Raw genomic sequence first — 15,245 nt, 5'->3', positions numbered from 1 at the left:
ACCAACAAAAACATCAGACTGTCAGGCCATGTAAATCACTAACAGTACCGTTTTAGTTTTTTTTTTTTTACAATGAATGTAAACTCAAAATAAATACTTGTAAATTGTACACATTATTTCAAACAGTGACAGCTCATATCACTATTATATATACACAATTTCATGATATAATATTTATTGATAAAAAAAAAAAAGTTAAAATGTGATGTCAAACAAATTATATGTATAAAAAAAATATACACACACTTTTACATACTTTTTCGCATAACTACTTATTTTTAATAGTCCACTGGTCGAGCCCACTACTCGAGTTGTGATGTCATCCTCTCCATTTATCAGGAAAGCGCTACCTGATTGGTCAGAGTAATAAAACCCAACCCCTTAACAAATCAAGTAGAGCTTTCCTCATTTATTTGAATGAGTTCTCCTTGCCATCCTACATTTCTGAAATTCGCACCCGCTGTTTTTCCTACAGTTGCATCTTGTAAATCACATGGAAAACGACTAGTCTACTTCAGCCTGAAAGTTTCGATTGTCAATTACATTTATAGTCGACTAGTCAATGCAAACCCTACTACCAACAATTTTAAGGGAGGGATCCTTCAAGTGAAGCAACTGTCAGGTGAGTTTTCAACAGAACAATTTTTAGGCATTACAATTAGTAATTTACTTACCAAGATGACAGAATCAAACATATGGATGAATTATCAACTTCCAGGCTCTGTTCCAAACTGAATTGAGCTGCCTACCTAGACAGCATTTTAAGGCATCACATGTGTGCCCCAGACACAGTTTTTTCAAATGGTATGCAGCATAATTATGCTTATATATATTGTAGAATCTTTTGACCAAATTACTGGCAGCATTTTATGTATGAAAAGAAAGCAATCTGAGAATGCATTACGATAATCTAAATGGAAAAAAAAAAAAAATCCATCCAAGATAGCTAACAAGTCAATAGAAATGTCAACTATTAATTTACTTAAAGCAAAAGTAGTGATAACATTAGTTCAAATTAAAAATGGTCTATTTTTCCCCAATGTGTGTGTGTGCCATGTATTTTTTGTTTGGAATTAATTGTGAATCCAGTTTACAGCATGCTTTGCATGAGGATCATTTCTGTGGGGTGCGGAGTTGCCCCCTAAGTAGAGCATTACAAATGAGTCAACTTTTGAGGTTCCATTTGAAGGGATTTCCACATTACTCGCATAATGCTACCTTCGAAGATGCCCATCTATGTAGGCAATAGACAGCAATGAAGTTCACTAGGTTCTGGAACAGAGCTTTAGCAATGTTATCCTCACCCTTTTAATATGGTCCTCCTCATTGCTCCCAAGACATCCCAGTGCTTCAGATCGCCTCTGAAAAAACTCCCCCAGGGATATACGCCGATAACTCTGGTTAGCAGCTTCAAAATCAGAGGACACCTGGGAGGCCCTCATGAGGATGTGGCTATTGATGGGGACTTTCCAAGAGGTGTCTCCAAGCACTTCACTTGCATTAACTGCCTGTATTTGCTCTTCCTTGCAGTGCACAAAAAGGAAACATGTAAGAACCTTAATCACATCTTTGGCCATTGAAAAATACACTATAGTTCTGGGATATTTGAGCTACACATGGATTCAACAAAATATATAGCAAAACCTGCAGAGGCCCATTCGTACCTGCATAAATTTGTGTTCCTTTTCAAACTCCTCTTGATCCTCAATTATCTTTTCCATGGCCTGACCTAAGGGATAACAATAGATTAAGCAGAGAAGCTTAAAGGCTGAATACTTTAGGATGGTAACATCATTGCAATTCACTTACTAGCACCAATAAAATCCTCAGACTGAAACTGCATAGCAACTTCCTCAGGCATATTTGCCTCCATTTCCTTCTCAAAAGAAGAGTAATAGGCCAAATCAGTGACCCACTTTCCCTCTTCATTCTGATAGACCACACTATGAGTGGTGTTTGCCCCTGAGGAAAAATGTAACATTAGTTTGTAGCTTATAAACAAGGTTTCTTTAAGAACATCATTAATTTGTTCTGAATGCATTTTTGTCTACTAAAAATAGCAAAGAAACCTTTGAGATCATTGGAAAATTAAAGGAGGCAGAGGGAAAAGACAGTTACCTTGCTGGAACCCAAGCTCTGTACTGTCTGGTTGGTGATTCCAAATATCACTATGTTCCTCATCATTCTCACAAAAGCTCTGAGAGAGGTACTTGGGATCCAGAGACTCTCCAGAATGATCATTGCTGGTGCTCTGCTGCTCACTGAGGATTGGAGAATCCCCACAAGGACCACCACGAAGCCCCAGGGCACCAAGATCCACAGATTGCCCAAGGTCCGTCGCCTGCTCTGTTTTATTATGAGATTCCTGAAATACCTGGGAGAGGTGAAAACTGCTCTGGGTGCCCTGAAGGAAGGAGTTAACTGATGCAGAAATGTCCTGAGGGTTGTGACCAGCACCTACCCTGTTCAGATGAACTTCTGATGGGTTATCCATTGCATCCTGTCAAAGGAAAGAATTTGTGTTCCAAATATTTTAATTTCCAAATAACACAAATCAAAATAAATGAACTAAATAGAGGCTAAACTCGATATTTCAAAATTTGCAACATTGTTTTCTTTCCATGTGGTCATAAAAATGACCCATCAAACATCAAGATCTCTGTCATTTTTTTCTACACTGTTTAAAGGGGTCAAATAAGGAACTTGAAGTGCTTAAGGTGCTTGAATTAAGCTTTTTAAGTTTAAATACTGGAATACTGGATAAATTGCAATGTTTTGTTGAAAAGTGCCCGAGATTAAAACACATTTTTTTCTGTGTAATTTGTGTCCATCAAAGATGAGATCCATGCACTCCACTTGAATAATGGGTCTTTTAATATCCTTTCTCTTCTTTACAGTCAGTTGTTGATTAAAAAGTAATACATTCAAGAAACATTTATTTTAATCACACATTGCACAGATACGGTAAAGAAACCTAGATGTTCCTCTCTCCTTAAAGTTCGCTGAACCAGAACACTGAGACATTCATTTAACTCACTGAGACATTTTTGTTTTAGGGTTTTTTTTTTTGTTTTGTTTTTTTACAATGAATGTAAACTCAAAATAAATACTTGTAAATTGTACACATAATTTCAAACAGTGACAGCTCATATCACTATTATATATACACAATTTCATGATATAATATTTATTGAAGAATGTAAAAAAAAAATTTTTTTAAAGTTAAAATGATAGTAAAAAAAAAAAAAAAAAGTACTTTTTTTTTTTTCTCCCCTTTTTCTCCCAATTTTGAATGGCCGGGTGGTGGAGGATGAATCCCAGCTGCCTCCATGTCTAAGATCGTCAAACCACGCATCTTATCACGTGGCTTGTTGAGGGCGTCGACACGGAGACATAGCATGTGTGGAGGCTTCACGCCACCCACCGCGGCATCCACGCTCAACTCACCACGCACCCCACCGAGAACGAACCACATTATAGCGATCACGAGGAGGTTACCCCATGTGACTCTACCCTCCCTAGCGACCGAGCCAATTTGTTTGCTTAGGAGACCTGGCTGGAGTCACTCAGCACGCCCTGGGATTTGAGCTAGCGAACTCCAGGGGTGGTAGCCAGCGTCTTTACCACTGAGCTACCCAGGCCCCCCAAGTACAATGCATCCGGAAAGTATTCACAGCTCTTCACTTTTCCACATTTTATGTTATGTTACAGCCTTATTCCAAAATGGATTAAATTCATTATTTTTCGGGGTTCACGTGACGCCATGCGAGAGACAGACGTGTGAGACACGAGCTCTGCGAACTTTGCTAGTTTAATTATTTTCATGTTGTGATCCGGTGAGATTCAATACACCCAATTACATACTTGCTCTTTGAGGTAAATATGGCAAAGAAGTCAAAATTCTCAGACTCTCGAGACATTAAAAGACACTTACGTGTTCAAGCTGAGGCCTCTGACAGGACTGCGGACCGGAGACATGATTTGGACGGCACGTCGGGAGAAGATTTTCAGCGTCAGTTGTCCAACATGACGAAGGTTCTTTCTGACTTGGAGGATCTCGCTGTAATACGTCAATCGATTACGATTTTTTGTTGTTTACAAGAGTGACAGAAGTTGAAAAACAAATCGATTATCTTGAGTCATCGGAAAGGGAATTAACCGCTAATCCGCCCACGTCCAAAACAGATTTGGAATTCATTTCGGAAAAACTGGATTATTTCGAAAATATGAGCTCAAGGAATAACAAACGAATTGTTGGAATTCCTGAGCATGAAGAGGGCAGAGATATGGTGAAATTCCTGGACGAGTTTTTCCCCGAGTCTGCTGGACATAACAGGCCACGAGCTGGAAATCGAGCGAGCTCACAGAGTCCCTGCTTGCAGATCTGCTGAGGGAGATAGGCCTCGATCCATTCTGGCCAGATTTCTGAAATCATCCGATAAAGATCTTGTGTTGCGCCAGGAGAGGAGCAAAGGGAAGCTTTCTTGGAAGAACCATAATATTTTCTCGTTCCCGGACTTTGCGAATTCCACAAGAGAGAAACGCGATCGGTTCAAGGAATGCAAGAAACTCTTACATCAGAAAAAGGTCTCGTTTGCTCTGATGTTCCCGGCCAAACTGAGAACAGAAATGAAGAATGGTCGCAAAGTATTTACTTGTCCAAAACAGGCACTCTCCTTTATAAATACATTGGAGTAAGCCATTTGATGTTTCTTATATTAGTGGACTGACTCGCGGTTCAGGGACTCTATTATCTGAGGAAACTGGGTGCCATTTTTGTTTCTTTTTGCGTTGACTCCGCCTAGCGGCTGGAGTTTGTTTTATGGTATGACTCCAAGAAATTTTTGCATTGACCGAAGATCTTTTCCCCCCGGCCAGATCGAGAGTGGACACTTTGGATGACCACAAAATAGCTATATGCTCACATAAAGGACATCTTTTATAAAGTTGACGGGCTGAGTAAGTTATGGTGTGTTTTTTTTTTTTTTGCGCAGCCTCCGAGTTAGTTTGGCTCTTGATCATCCGAGGAACCGGGATGCCAGTTTTGTTTTTCGCGCTGGCTCTGCCTAACGGCTGGAGCTTGTTTTGTGGAATTACACTACTTCGGGACAGTTGTGGTTAAATATGTTTGTTCTTTGTGCTTATGCCTCCTAGTAGAATGATTACCTCATCTGCTGCACTCATAACAGCCAGCTCACTGATCATTTGTTTGTCTGTCCGAGGAAACTGAACGGCTTTATATCAGCTGGAATTTATTTTGTGGAGGAACACACCTTCAAGACAGTTCTGTGAATGAATCTACTTGTTTTTTCTGTTATTCTGCCTGTTGGCTGGGGTATGTTTATATTACAACAATAGTATTTTCTGTTGTTGTAATTGTGCCTCACAAAATTTGTGCAGAAGCACCGGACTCGAGCAATCTGATGGCGAAGTTGTCGCGAGGGGTTCTCGCATGCGTACATGGACTCTTTGAGTTTAGAGGGATTGTCGCCGGTTGGCGCTGTCGTGCGTGGGGTTAATGCGCACGTTTTTCTTTTTTCTGTTTGTTTTGTTCCGGGGGAAGTTCGGGGTTTGATTTTTGCATTAATGGGGAATGTGGTCTGTATAATTTTGTTTTTGACACACTCTTTTTTTTTATTTTGTATTATATCAATATGTCATATGTTAATGTGAATGGGTTATCTCTCTCCACATGGAATGTGAATGGGTTGGGGCACCCCATAAAAAGAAGGAAGGTTATTTCTGTTAAGCGCAAGAAATATGATATAGTGTTTCTTCAAGAAACACATCTTTCCCCGCAAGAAGCTGAAAAATTTGGGAAGATATGGGGTGGACATGTTTTCTTTAGTGCTGGCTCAAGTAAGAGCAGGGGAGTCATTATATTGATTAATAAACATCTCCAATTCAAATGTCTCAAACAGATTAAAGATAAATTAGGAAGAGTCATTGTTGTGTTAGGAGAAATTCAGGGGCAAAGGTTGAATTTGGCTAATATTTACGCACCTAACGTTGATGATCAAGGCTTTTTTATAGATCTTGAAGGGATGTTGCAAGCTGCTGGCATCTCTCATGGTGTAATATTGGGAGGAGACTTTAATATTTTGATGGACTCAGTGCTTGATCACAGTGAAGCAAAAGTGTATAAACCCCCTAGAGCTACATTGACACTTCACAAGATCTGTAAAAATCTTGGTCTTGTAGATATCTGGCAACTTTTGAACCCATCTGGTAGGGATTATACATTTTTTCATCAGTTCATAAGATTTACTCTAGAATAGATTTTTTTTTTTTTTTATATCCAAGTCCCTCATTTCATCTGTTGTTGATTGCTCAATTGGAAATATCTTAGTCTCAGATCACGCCCTGGTGAGTTTAGAGATATTGCCACATACAGAGAAAAGGAAATCATATAATTGGTGCTTTAATGTATCCCTTTTGCAAAATCCTGATTTTCAACAAACGTTAAAGACTGAAATCAATGTTTATATGGAGACCAACTGGTCCTCAGTATCCTCTGTGGGTGTGGCTTGGGAGGCACTTAAGGTGGTTCTTAGGGGTCAAATCATACAGTATGCCTCATTTATCAAAAAATTCAAAGCACGAGAACTTGGAGTTGGAAAGAAATATTAAAAGTGCCGAGGCAGAGCTGAAGTGCCGAATGTCATCTGATGGCCTCAGAGAATTGACCCGATTGAAATACAGGTATAATACTATTTTGTCGCAGAAAGTGTAATTTTGGTTGTTCAGGGCAAGACAGTCATACTTTGAGTCAGGGGACAAAGCAGGGAAGCTTTTGGCTAGATATATAAAGCAGAGAGAGTCTTTTTCTACTAATCCCTCAGTGAAATCTGATGGTGGTGAAATTTTTACTTCAGCCATTGATATTAATAATGCTTTTAAAATATTCTATAGATCTCTATAGTTCCACGTCTTAGTTTTCTGATGAAGATATTAGAAACTTTGTGGAACCATTAGAACTCCCTAAACTGACAAATGAGCAAAAAAACTCTCTTGATTCTGAGATAACCTTGGAGGAGCTTGACGAGGTAATCAAGTTCCTACCTATTGGTAAGGCTCCAGGGCCAGATGGTTTTGCCGCTGAATCTTTTAGATCTTATGCTATAGAACTGGCTCCACTTTTGTTAGAAGTTTATACTGAATCATTAAAGAATGGAAAGCTTCCTCCAACCATGACACAAGCCCGGATCAGTCTGATTCTAAAAAAGGACAAAGATCCAAGCGAGTGTAAAAGTTACCGTCCAATTTCCCTGATCCAGCTAGATGTAAAAATTCTGGCTAAAATTTTGGCTAACCGATTAAGTTATGACATCTCTTATACCTATAGATCAGGTGGAGTTTATTCGAGGCCGCAGCTCTTCTGATAACATCAGGCGTCTCATCAATATCATGTGGTCAGTGGCGAATGATCAGACTCCGGTCGCTGCCATCTCACTTGACGCCGAAAATGCGTTTGATATGGTAGAATGGGATTATCTTTTTAAGATTTTGGAAATGTATGGGTTCGGGAGTACATTTATTGGTTGGATCAAGTTACTTTATAGACACCCTGTAGCAGCGGTACAAACAAATGGATTAATTTCAGATTATTTTACTCTGGATAGGGGCACTCAGCAGGGCTGCCCTCTTTCCCTATTATTGTCTTGCCTGGAACCATTAGCAGCCGCGATAAGAAAGGAGGATGATTTTCCAGGGGTGGTGGCGGGAGGTGTGGCGCATAAGCTTCTGCTTTATGCAGATGATATTTTATTATATGTCTCCGACCCCACTAGATCTATGCCTTGCCTCCACAGATTTATTAATTCCTTTTCCAAGTTCTCAGGATACAAAGTCAACTGGTCTAAATCCGAAGCTTTGGCTTTGACAGCATACTGTCCAGTAACGGCCTTCCAGCCAGGCGCCTTCCAGTGGCCCAAACAGGGCATTAAGAATTTGGGCATTTTATTCCCAACAAATTTGTCTGATTTAGTCAGAGTTAATTTTGACCCTTTAATAAAACAGTTTTCGAGCAATGTAGACAGGTGGGCTTCATTACATTTATCGATGATTGGGAAGGTTAATGTTATTAAAATGAACTGTATTCCAAAATTTAACTACTTGCTACAGTCTCTCCCGGTAGATGTCCCCCTCTCTTATTTCAAGCAATTTGATAGCATAGCTAAGTCTTTCATTTGGAGTGGTAAGCGCCCCAGACTACATTTCAATAAATTACATAGGCCGATTGACAAAGGAGGGCTAGGCCTACCCAAGATTTTGTTTTATTATTATGCATTCGGTCTCAGACATTTGGCTCATTGGTCGCTTCCACCTGAAAGAGCCCCTCCCTGGTTCTGCATTGAACAAGAACTCCTTGCCCCTATTTTGCCATTGCACAGCCTTTCCATCAAACTAAATAGAGAAGTTAAATCACACCCCATTATTTCACATTTACACTCAGTATGGACAAAAGTGTCCAGAGTGTTTAATTCAGATACACTATATTGCCAAAAGTATTCGCTCACCCATCCAAATAATTGAATTCAGGTGTTCCAATCACTTCCATGGCCACTGGCATGCAGGCATGCAGACTGCTTCTACAAACATTTGTGAAAGAATGGGCCGCTCTCAGGAGCTCAGTGAATTCCAGCGTGGTACTGTGATAGGATGCCACCTGTGCAACAAGTCCAGTCGTGAAATTTCCTCGCTACTAAATATTCCACAGTCAACTGTCAGTGGTATTATAACAAAGTGGAAGTGACTGTGAATGACAGCAACTCAGCCACGAAGTGGTAGGCCACGTAAAATGACAGAGCGGGGTCAGCGGATGCTGAGGCGCATAGTGCGCAGAGGTCGCCAACTTTCTGCAGAGTCAATTGCTACAGACCTCCAAAGTTCATGTGGCCTTCAGATTAGCTCAAGAACAGTGCGTAGAGAGCTTCATGGAATGGGTTTCCATGGCCGAGCAGCTGCATCCAAGCCATACATCACCAAGTGCAATGCAAAGCGTCGGATGCAGTGGTGTAAAGCACGCCGCCACTGGACTCTAGAGCAGTGGAGACGCGTCCTCTGGAGTGATGAATCATGCTTCTTCATCTGGCAATCTGATGGACGAGTCCGGGTTTGGCGGTTGCCAGGAGAACGGTACTTGTCTGACTGCATTGTGCCAACTGTGAAGTTTGGTGGAGGGGGGATTATGGTGTGGGGTTGTTTTTCAGGAGCTTAGTTCCAGTGAAAGGAACTCTGAATGCTTCAGCATACCAAGAGATTTTGGACAATTCCATGCTCCCAACTTTGTGGGAACAGTTTGGGGATGGCCCCTTCCTGTTCCAACATGACTGCGCACCAGTGCACAAAGCAAGGTCCATAAAGACATGGATGAGCGAGTTTGGTGTGGAAGAACTTGACTGGCCTGCACAGAGTCCGGACCTCAACCCGATAGAGCACCTTTGGGATGAATTAGAGCGAAGACTGCGAGCCAGGCCTTCTCGTCCAACATCAGTGTTTGACCTCACAAATGCGCTTCTGGAAGAGTGATCAAAAATTCCCATAAACACACTCCTAAACCTTGTGGAAAGCCTTCCCAGAAGAGTTGAAGCTGTTATAGCTGCAAAGGGTGGGCCAACGTCATATTAAACCCTATGGATTAAGAATGGGATGTCACTTAATTTCATATGCGTCTAAAGGCAGATGAGCGAATACTTTTGGCAATATAGTGTATTTATCTAAATATTGCCTCGAGCCTATGGCTAAACCCCAAACTATGCATTAATAAGTCACCTTTTTGTTGGTCAAAGTGGATTGCGAGGGGGGTTAATTCACTCGGTGATCTTTACGAGAGCGGTGTAATGAGATCCTTTGAAAATCTGGTTCAATATTTTGGGATCCCCAGATCTCAGTTTTTTAGGTATCTTCAGTTACGCCATTTGCTCTGTACTATTTTTGGGAATAGAATACACCCCCCTAAAGCAGCAGATACTTTAGGAGTGGTGATTTCTGCTTTTGGAAAGGGCCATGAGGCATCAGTGTATTACTCCTTATTAATTCAGAGTCTGGGGGACGGAGTCTCAACCACTCTCAAGAGATTATGGGAGAAAGATTTAAACCTGGAATTGGAGGAGGGAGAAAGGGCTAGGATTTTAAAAAACATAAAAACTGCATCGAGAGATACAAGGGTGCGCCTTATACAATTCAAGATTTTACATCGGTTCTATTGGACACCCTCTAAATTGTATAGGCTTGGTCTTAAAGACACACCCACCTGCTGGCGATGCCAATCAGAGGATGGAGACATGGCCCATGTTTTTTGGTGGTGCGCTGAGATTCAGGAATTTTGGTTGAAGGTACTGAGTGTTCTGTGTGACGTGTTGGGCATTCGGATTTTGTTTTGCCCCAGACTCTGTGTTTCGGGTGCTGGGGCAGTCATCGACGTAGGTGATAAATACATAAACAATTGGATCCTCACTAGTGCGATGATAGGCAGGCAGATTGTTTTAAGGGGTTGGAAGTCGGTGGGAGCACCCTCAATTCGGGAGTGGTGCGAAGAGATGGGAAGGGTGGCAGCCTTCGAAGAGGTATCATGTAGAAGGCTGGGGATATGGGATTCTTTTATTGGGAAATGGGGTAGATATTTGACATTTTTGGGGGGCTCTCGCAGTGGGTCTGTGGAGAGAGAGATAAGGTTTAGAGTTGTGTGTTTATTATAGGTGTATGTGTATATATATATATGTGTGTATGTATGTGTGTGTATATATATATATTTATTTATTTATTTTATTCTCTGTAAATGTGTGTACTTATGTAAGACCACTGGGATGTTCGTTTGGGGTGGGGTTCTTGATCAGGGAGGGGAAGTAGTGGGTGTTAATGTTGAATCACTGATATTATATATATATATATATATATATATATATATATATATATATATATATATATATAATGTTTTGTTTTTCTTAGTTTTGAAAATTAATAAAAATGTTAATCACAAAAATTCATTATTTTCCTCAAAATTCTACAAACAATACCCCATAATGACAACGTGAAAGAAGTTTGTTTGAAATCTTTGCAAATTTATTAAAAATAAAAAACGGGGGGAAAAAAAAAAAGAAAAAAAAAACCCATGTACATAAGTATTCACAGCCTTTGCTCAATACTTTGTTGAAGCACCTTTGGCACCAATTACAGCCTCAAGTCTTTTTGAGTACCTGCTCTGGAGCATGTTTTCATCAAGGATGTCTCTGTACATTGCTGCATTCATATTTCCCTCGATCCTGACTAGTCTCCCAGTTCCTGCCGCTGAAAAACATCCCCACAGCATGATGCTGCCACCACCATGCTTCACTGTAGGGATGGTACTGGCCAGGTGATGAGCGGTGCCTGGTTTCCTCTAGACATGACACTTGCCATTCAAGCCAAAGAGTTCAATCTTTGTTTCATCAGACCAGAGAATTTTGTTTCTCATGGTCTGAGTGTCCTTCAGGTGCCTTTTGGCAAACTCCAGGCGGGCTGTCATGTGCCTTTTACTGAGGAGTGGCTTCCATCTGGCCACTCTACCATACAGGCCTGATTGGTGGAGTGCTGCAGAGATGGTTGTTCTTCTGGAAGGTTCTCCTCTCTCCACAGAGAAACGTTGGAGCTCTGTCAGAGTGACCATCGGGTTCTTGGTCACCTCCCTGACTAAGGCCCTTCTCCTCCGATCGCTCAGTTTGGCCGGGCGGCCAGCTCTAGGAAGAGTCTTGGTGGTTCCAAACTTCTTCCATTTACGGATGGAGGCCACTGTGCTCATTGGAACCTTCAATGCTGCAGAAATTTTTCTGTACCCTTCCCCAGATCTGTGCCTCGATACAATCCTGTCTCGGAGGTCTACAGACAATTCCTTGGACTTCATGGCTTGGTTTGTGCTCTGACATGCACTGTTAACTGTGGGACCTTATATATACAGGTGTGTGCCTTTCCAAATCATGTCCAATCAACTGAATTTACCACAGGTGGACTCCAATCAAGTTGTAGAAACATCTCAAGGATGATCAGTGGAAACAGGATGCACCTGAGCATGGCAAAGGCTGTGAATACTTATGTACATGTGATTTTTTTTCGTTTTTTATTTTTAATAAATTTGCAAAGATTTCAAACAAACTTCTCTCACGTTGTCATTATGGGGTATTGTTTGTAGAATTTTGAGGAAAATAATGAATTTAATCCATTTTGGAATAAGGCTGTAACATAACAAAATGTGAAAAAGTGAAGTGCTGTGAATACTTTCCGGATGCACTGTATACACATTTTGTAGTCATTTTTGTTTTACCATTTTTATCCCCTTTTCTCCCAATTTGGAATGCCCAATTCCCACTACTTGCGTCCTCGTGGTGGTGCGGTTACTCACCTCAATCCGGGTGGCGGAGGACAAGTTTCAGTTGCCTCCGCTTCTGAGACAGTCAATCCACGCATCTTATCACGTGGCTCGCTGTGCATGACACCGCGGAGACTCACAGCATGTGGAGCTTCATGCTACTCTCTGCGATTCACGCACAACTTACCACGCACCCCATTGAGAGCGAGAACCACTAATCGTGACTACGAGGTGGTTACCCATGTGACTCTACCCTCCCTAGCAACCAGGCCAATTTGGTTGCTTAGGACACCTGGCTGGATTCGAACTTGCGACTCCAGGGGCGGTAGTCAGCATCAATACTCGCTGAGCTACCCAGGCCCCATCCCAATTATTGTTGTAAACCTGTTTTTACAAAAATTGACTAGCCTAAGACTCCATTATTCTACAGCAAAAGGACTCTGTAAATGGTTTGGTACTAAACTGCATGACAGAGAGAGACTTACAAGAGCTTCCTGTCTGTCCAGAATCATGCTCCAGTTGACTGGGCATTGACTGGCAGGTCCAAATGCCATAGCAGTATTACCAGCCTCCCCTGTGCCGACTGGACCAACACGGTCACCCATCTGCAAAGTGCCACAAAAAATACGTCTGTAATCTTTAATTGTGCTTTGATCAAATTGTGCCATATGAACATTACCTCTTGACACTCAAGATTGAGGACATGTTTAAAAACTCTAACATTACATTGTCATTAAAGACCCAACACAGTATTTCTTACAGTATTCTACTTTTGCAGCAGGGAAGAATTAACCCCACCCATAATTGGTCCTTACTAAATACTAAAAACAATACTATTTTAGTATTTTTTTTAATTATTATTAAAATAACATTACAACAAAACAGTTTTATGAATGTGTATCTTTAACTACGCATCATATAAATCTCCAGTAAATGAGTGGAGTCAGATGTTAATTTAGAAAACATTGACAGATTCAACAAGTCATAAGAGTCATTTGCTCATGAACTGGATGGCACTGGTAAAACTGCATGTTTGTTTTTGTGAATATTTAATGAAAACAATGCAAAAGACAGACATGTCTATTTATTGTTTAACTGGAATGAAGTCTTTTATCACTTCAAATTCAGACTGTCAACCTACAACTCGGGGAAAAATACATTTATTTTGCTAAATGCTATGTACATTCAGTGGTGCAGGAAACTCTGGAATACCAACTTCAACCATGAATTTATATTTTCAGACTCAATCCATGACTAGATACGTCATGTGTCAAACATGTGCCATAATTTTTACCTGACCATGCACAATCATGCCTGATCTGCCAAGCAAAGACTGAAGCTGATCATCATTTCCACCCTCTGCGCTTCCTCCCACGATACCCAGCCCACGCAGCACATCATAGGTGCTCTGGACGTTGGAGGGTGGCAAAGGAATGGTAGATACACCTCCATCACTCCCATCCTCTTCACTCCCACTGCTCCCATCTCCTCCTCCTCCATCTCCTGACGCCACAGAGAAAACATTAATGATCCTCAGCAGACAACAAATAACAAGCTGAATTTGCCATATATGCTCTAGACTTGCCACTCTCTTCTTGTCAGACTAACTCTTTTTATATATATATATATATATATATATATATATATATATATATAAAAAATAAAAAAAAATAAAAAATCTGCTCTGGGTTTACCTGTAATACGTGAGTTAATGACCTGTCCCTCTGCTGAGCAGCGATTTTCAATGCCTGTCCCGGCGTCAGTGTACCTGCCTCCAGTCTCTGAATCATCATCAGAGCTCCCCCCTTCCAACCCCGGCCGAAAATGGGGGCGATGGCTCTCTCCAACCTGATTACACATGGAGATTCCATTTGAATTACAAAACAGTACTTGCAACTACTAACAGTAATGAACGGCTGTAGTACAGTTTAAGGGCCCAATTCTCAAATTAGAAAAATATAAATTATAGAGAACACTGTGAACAAAAAGTGGACTTGGACCAACCAGCTGTCTGGAGGTGGTGGGTAGGAGGAACCTGGATCTGGCCCGGTTCTGTGAAGCCTCCAGTTCATCCTCTGTATCCTCTTCATCACTAGCAGGACATGATTCCATACCTGTGGCCGCCAGCCGCACATCAGGCATGCGAAAGTCCCACTGTAGTGTGAATACACGAGTAAAATGCATGAAAAGCATGAAAGAGCTAATAAGAATGCTTAATGACTAAGACTAGGCAATATGCAATAAATATTTTCTTGATATTTTGACATCCGATTTCATTGTCAAGCCCCCTGCCCCAACTACTGAGCCTGTTAAGTAAATATATTACCTGCCTGACACAAGATAGTAGTTATACAAATAAAGAAAGAAAACATTAAAAATATTATTAAACCTGCACCAAGCAGAACTGGTGTCACATTTTTCACTTTCCCTCATGTCTCGCAATCCAAAATTTCTGTTGTGTCTGCAACAAGCAATCGAAACAGGTTTGTGCATATTCGATTCCACAATGCTTTAACTTCGGAGAACATGCATATGCTTGTTTTCCATTCTAGAAACCTTTGTAAGATGATGTTGCAATAGAAAAGGTTCAGTTTTGACTGTACTTTATTGATAAGATGCCCTAGAATAGCGTTTTTATAATAGCGAATAGTTTTGTTTAACTATTTTTTGTGTGTCGGCCTTCCAGGTTGGGCCGTGGAAATTCATTTATTGAAACATGGAAAATTAAAAACCAAAAGACATTTCTAAATTCAAATTACTCTTCAAATGAAACAAAAAAGCAATTAAAATAACAGTGGTAAAATATACATATATATAACCACCACCCCAAATCCAGAGGTTTACATCACTTAGTCTGTGATTAAACTAATAGAAAACACCAGTTTTCCTATTAGGCGGATCC

General features: G+C 40.8%; 1 protein-coding gene across 7 annotated transcripts in view; it reads right to left on the bottom strand.

Annotated features, from left to right (window-relative positions):
• Nucleotides 1-15,245, bottom strand: part of LOC127454254 (centrosomal protein of 192 kDa-like) — a 65,826-nt gene that overhangs the window by 29,064 nt on the left and 21,517 nt on the right. For 5 of the 7 annotated variants that reach the window (XR_007899507.1, XM_051721324.1, XM_051721327.1 and 2 more), the window contains exons 9-16: nt 14,348-14,497; nt 14,038-14,191; nt 13,638-13,846; nt 12,829-12,948; nt 2,119-2,500; nt 1,810-1,962; nt 1,665-1,729; nt 1,305-1,523 (exon numbers count right to left, since the gene is read on the bottom strand). Coding sequence is in view for 6 of the 7 variants with exons in the window: in XM_051721324.1 (XP_051577284.1) it covers nt 1,305-1,523; nt 1,665-1,729; nt 1,810-1,962; nt 2,119-2,500; nt 12,829-12,948; nt 13,638-13,846; nt 14,038-14,191; nt 14,348-14,497 (1,452 nt within the window). In the remaining variant the exon portion in view is untranslated. The remainder of the gene's footprint in view (nt 1-1,304; nt 1,524-1,664; nt 1,730-1,809; nt 1,963-2,118; nt 2,501-12,828; nt 12,949-13,637; nt 13,847-14,037; nt 14,192-14,347; nt 14,498-15,245) is intronic. The other 2 variants (XM_051721328.1, XM_051721325.1) reach the window with 2 other exon arrangements.

The sequence above is a fragment of the Myxocyprinus asiaticus genome, chromosome 16 (genome assembly GCF_019703515.2).
Source record: "Myxocyprinus asiaticus isolate MX2 ecotype Aquarium Trade chromosome 16, UBuf_Myxa_2, whole genome shotgun sequence".
NCBI lineage: Eukaryota > Metazoa > Chordata > Actinopteri > Cypriniformes > Catostomidae > Myxocyprinus > Myxocyprinus asiaticus.
This window is presented reverse-complemented; position numbering and strand designations above follow the sequence as displayed.